Genomic DNA, 4,643 nt, shown 5'->3' with positions numbered 1-4,643 from the left:
ACACACACACACACACACACACACACACACACACACACACACACACACACACACCTTCATATGAGACAGATTATACATTTTATTGCATTTTCTTTCCTGTCACCTTTGGATGAAATAAAGTTTATGAAGTATGAATGAGAAATGGAGGTTAGAGGCGGCTTCTGGTAAAGAAATGAACATTACATTCTCTGGAATGTAAAACGTGTCAGTGTTAGTACCCGTTTGATGTTTGGATCAGAATGTTCATAGTTCTAGGAAATAAATATCTCAGGTCTCGGAAAGTTCCCGTATATGGTCAGCATCAGTATTTTATTTGGTCCAACTGTGAGAGAGAGCAAACAAGCCTGACTTCCCCCCCGACTCTCTCTCTCTCTCTCTGTCACTTCTTCTTTTCTGCCCCTTGTTTTCTGCCACTTAGTCAACTGTATGTCAAGTCAACCCAGTCAGTTAAGTTTTCACATTGTTTTGTAGCTGTTTGTGAGAAATCCATCTAGACAAATACCAATATATATTTTGAATAAAGTTTAGTGAAGTAAAATGCCAGGGAAGTGCTCTTTGGAACAGGGTGGTAGAACCGGGACTCAGGTGATTACAGTCCTATGCTGCACTGGTGCTCACTGTGACTGTCTTCCTCTGACAATTGTGAGTAAAAATGACTGCTATGTAGTCTGGTTGTTTTTAGTTGTCTTTTGCTGGTGTATCTCTTCAAAGATATACAAATGTGTGTTTTATTCGTATTCAGACAATGTTATTACCCTTATCTACTCATTTCTAATTTGATAGTGGTCTTTACCTTTTTTCCTTTCTACTTTAGTTTGTCTTTTTCAGTAAAGAAAACCTTTTGTGAATTATATTGATATATTGGATGACCTATAAAGAATAATCTGTCAGTTATTTTGATGACCACAATACCAACAGCTATCAGTGTTATTGCAACTTCATTGAATTGTTTAATTACGTTACATTTCCATCCCCCAAATGATGGAACAGTTAGTCAGCTTGCCTTTGTTTTTCTCTCTAGATCTGAAGTAGATGTCAAGCTCCTCACAATGACACTCAAGATAACCATGCCAGGAGAACAAAGTGGTTCTACATTCTCTCAGCTGAGACTCTTTCTTTGTTTCCTGATGTATTGCTGGGTTCTTGCTGATCCAGTATGTGGGTACTTCCTGAAAAACTGCACAATCCGGGGTAATCTCAGTGACTCCTCTAACATGAAAGTACTCTGTGAAAAGAGGAACCTAGAAGTCATACCAAAAGACATTCCACGGAAAGTAAGCGTTTTAGATGTGGCCATGAATAACATTTCCAAAATTGGAAAGTTTGATTTTAAAGGCCTATCAAACCTCAAAATTCTAAACATGTCAAGAAACCAGATCTCTTCAGTGGATGATGGGTCTCTCAGACACCTAGAGGCTCTTCAGGAGCTGGGTCTGGCTCATAACAGACTCACAACCCTGTCAGACCATTTGTTTCAGGGCCTAGCCAACCTCTCCCTGCTACATCTGGACAACAACGTCATTGCAACCATCAGCTCCTCATCATTTCAGACTCTCTCCAGTTTGAAGACAGTGAATTTAACCAATAACAACCTTTATAATATGAAGGAAGTTCAGCCCATCGTACAATTACCACACTTACAGGAGTTGTACATTGGGAGCAACAGATTCACCTCTTTCCAGTCACAGGAAATATCAAACACTTCTATAGAGCTGAGGCTGTTGGATTTATCCCGGAATCCATTGGGAATCTTCAGGATCACGGCAGATGTTCTTCCTTACCTTGAGGTGTTAGACATCGCCTACTGTGGCCAAATTGGACACATGGAATGGGATGTGCTGAACAGGTCTTTTCTGAGCAACGTCAATCGTCTCAACTTGAGCGGCATTGAGATGTCTTTCGAGAGGATGGGTATGGTACTGCAGACTGTCAACTCCTCATTAGTCCATCTGAGATTGAATGACCTTGTCAAAGGCTCAAAGCTCAAGGTCAAGGCTCTCACTGATATTGCCTGCCATATACCTACACTCAGCGTGCTCCGACTAGAATATAACAACATAGGTAATCTCTCTGAGGAATTTCTCCAGTCATGTAAACACATGACAGAAGTGGACATATCAAATACTGGTCTTACTCAGCTGTCTGAATTTTCATTCAGATCAATGGAGCAATTAAGTACTTTGAAACTGGGCCACAACAGGCTTTCTTCCGTACCAAAGGCCACAAGAAACCTACCTACACTGAAGATCCTGGATCTCAGCTTCAATATCATCAATAAATTGGGCTGCTCAGATTTCTCCAATCTTAAAGGACTCACACAACTCTTTCTTTTCCATAATCAAATCCCCAACCTTCCAGGATGTGTTTTCCAGTATTTGAAAGAATTAAGCATCCTTAAACTGGGATCAAACAAAATCCTGACCTTGAATGAAGCCTTCATGAATGGTTTGCACAAACTTGAGACTTTGAATTTGGCAGGCAATAAACTGAGCTCTATAAGAAAAGGAGAGTTTAAAAGCTTAACATCACTCAAGACTTTACTTTTATATGACAATCAGATTGCCAGTATGGAAGATGGAGCCTTTGAGGGATTGGTCAACCTTACAGAACTTAACCTGGGCTCAAATAAGATCACTCAAATAGACATAAGAAATACAGTGCTCATGGGGCTTCCAAGCTTAAGAACTCTTGATATATCCTGTAATTACATCACTTATGTAAATGATGGTAAATTAGACCCTCCACCCTTCTCTCATCTGACATCTCTGGAGAACCTGCAGATCCATAGTCAGCGTCACAAGGGACTGTGTCATCTACCAATCAACTTCCTTGAAGGTCTGAAATATTTATTGGCATTCAAGGCAGGGAATCTCAATATTAAGGACCTGCACCCAAACACATTTATTCACACACCACGGTTGTGGTACCTTGATGTCAGTAAGAATGAGTTCACATCCCTCACGCCAAAGCTGTTTCACCCAACCCCAAGGCTCAACAGAATGTACCTGTCCAAAGCCCAACTTCAGTCCTTAGATTTCCTCATAGGAGCAAACCTCAGTAGAGTCACTTTCTTGCAGGTGAGCAAGAACGACATAACAGTAGTCAATGAGACAGTGTTGCAATCTCTCCCTGCCTTGACATACCTGGACATGCAAGATAATCCTTTCACCTGTGGCTGCAGTGATGCTTGGTTTGTCCAGTGGATGGAGAACGACAACCAAACACAAGTTGTTGGTGCAGGAGAATTGACCTGCAACTATCCTGCCGATCTAAAGGACACCAAGCTGTTGGATGTTGAGCTTCAGTTCTGTACAGTGGATTTAGGACTTTACTGCTACATCTCTACCACTTGTCTGGTCCTCCTCACCCTGGTAGCATCTTTTGCCTACCACTTCCTGAAATGGCAGGTCATTTACGGCTATTATCTTTTCCTGGCTTTCCTCTATGACACCAAGCAAAGGAATAAACGCATGTCTCATGGCTGTCAGTACGATGCCTTCATTTCCTACAACGCCCACGATGAGCCCTGGGTCCTGAGGGAGCTTCTGCCAGAGCTGGAGGGAGAGCAGGGTTGGAAGCTGTGTCTCCACCACCGGGACTTCCAGCCAGGCAAACCCATCATAGACAACATTATGGACGGCATCTACGGGAGCCGCAAGACCATCTGTGTCATCAGCCACCGCTACCTGGAGAGTGAGTGGTGCTCCCGGGAGATCCAGGTGGCCAGCTTCCGGCTCTTTGATGAGCAGAAGGACGTCCTGATTCTGGTGTTCTTGGAGGAGATCCCTACCCACCAGCTGTCACCCTACCACCGGATGAGGAAGCTCGTGAAGAAACGCACATACCTGAGCTGGCCCAGAGCTGGGGAGCAAACCGGGGTCTTCTGGCGGCAACTACGGTTGGCTTTAGAGAGCAAGGATGGCTCTGCTGGGGAAAATCCCATCCTCTCTGGGGTGGAGGCTCTGTAATAGTGAAACCTTGATTTGAAACAACCATCACACTCTGAACCTTTTCTGTATATTTACATGAGAATATTGAAGATGCACTCTCAAACTTTTGTCTAATTTCAGCCAGTAGTTTTGAAAGTGGTGCTCACGAGCCAGAAGTGGTCCTCGTTTCCTGTGTATCACGTCATCTAAAGTGTTTTAAACTCATTTGTATGATATGATATGTTATGAATCTAATTAATCATAATAGTATGTTATGATTTTGCTGTGCCCTGCATCCTGGAGTGCATCTTTAAGAAATCGTTAATAGTACTGACGCACCAATGCATCAATCTAAGTAACATAATAAAAAAATCCTGGTCTCAGAGCATTTCGTATTATTCTGTAAATTTATCTGAAAGACCACATTTAGTATGATATGTTATGTTTTGTATGGTGTATATTAATGTATTAATGTAAAACGTACAATATGTTACAAATTTGCTAAACATAATGTAATGACCCGACTAGATCATAAAGGAACAATTGTCCAGACAGAGGCTTGAGTTTACGAATTGACGGTTTATTACACCAACTTTACACAGGCTACTGTTTGGGCCGTAGCACACGCCAAATAGATGACACAAGCCAATCGTGACCTTCTCTTGTGAAGCCCAGACGTAAGAGAGAGAGAACAAAAGCTGAACCTGGTCTTAA

General features: G+C 42.2%; 1 protein-coding gene across 1 annotated transcript; it reads left to right on the top strand.

Moving 5' to 3' along the window:
• Positions 1 to 429: 429 nt before the first annotated feature.
• Positions 430 to 4,314, top strand: LOC124011160 (toll-like receptor 13). The gene is made up of 2 exons (XM_046324234.1): positions 430 to 642; positions 1,022 to 4,314. The coding sequence occupies exon 2, from the start codon at positions 1,050 to 1,052 to the stop codon at positions 3,966 to 3,968; it is 2,919 nt and encodes a 972-aa protein (XP_046180190.1). The 5' UTR covers positions 430 to 642; positions 1,022 to 1,049; the 3' UTR covers positions 3,969 to 4,314.
• The last annotated feature ends 329 nt before the right edge of the window (positions 4,315 to 4,643 follow it).

Source organism: Oncorhynchus gorbuscha, linkage group LG23, assembly GCF_021184085.1.
Source record: "Oncorhynchus gorbuscha isolate QuinsamMale2020 ecotype Even-year linkage group LG23, OgorEven_v1.0, whole genome shotgun sequence".
Lineage (NCBI taxonomy): Eukaryota > Metazoa > Chordata > Actinopteri > Salmoniformes > Salmonidae > Oncorhynchus > Oncorhynchus gorbuscha.
Note: the sequence above shows the minus strand (reverse complement) of the source record. Positions and strands in the feature narration are given on the sequence as shown.

Bases quoted from the DNA above. Each gene is read 5' to 3' on its own strand.
- LOC124011160 (XM_046324234.1), top strand. From the start codon at position 1,050: ATGACACTCAAGATAACCATGCCAGGAGAACAAAGTGGTTCTACATTC.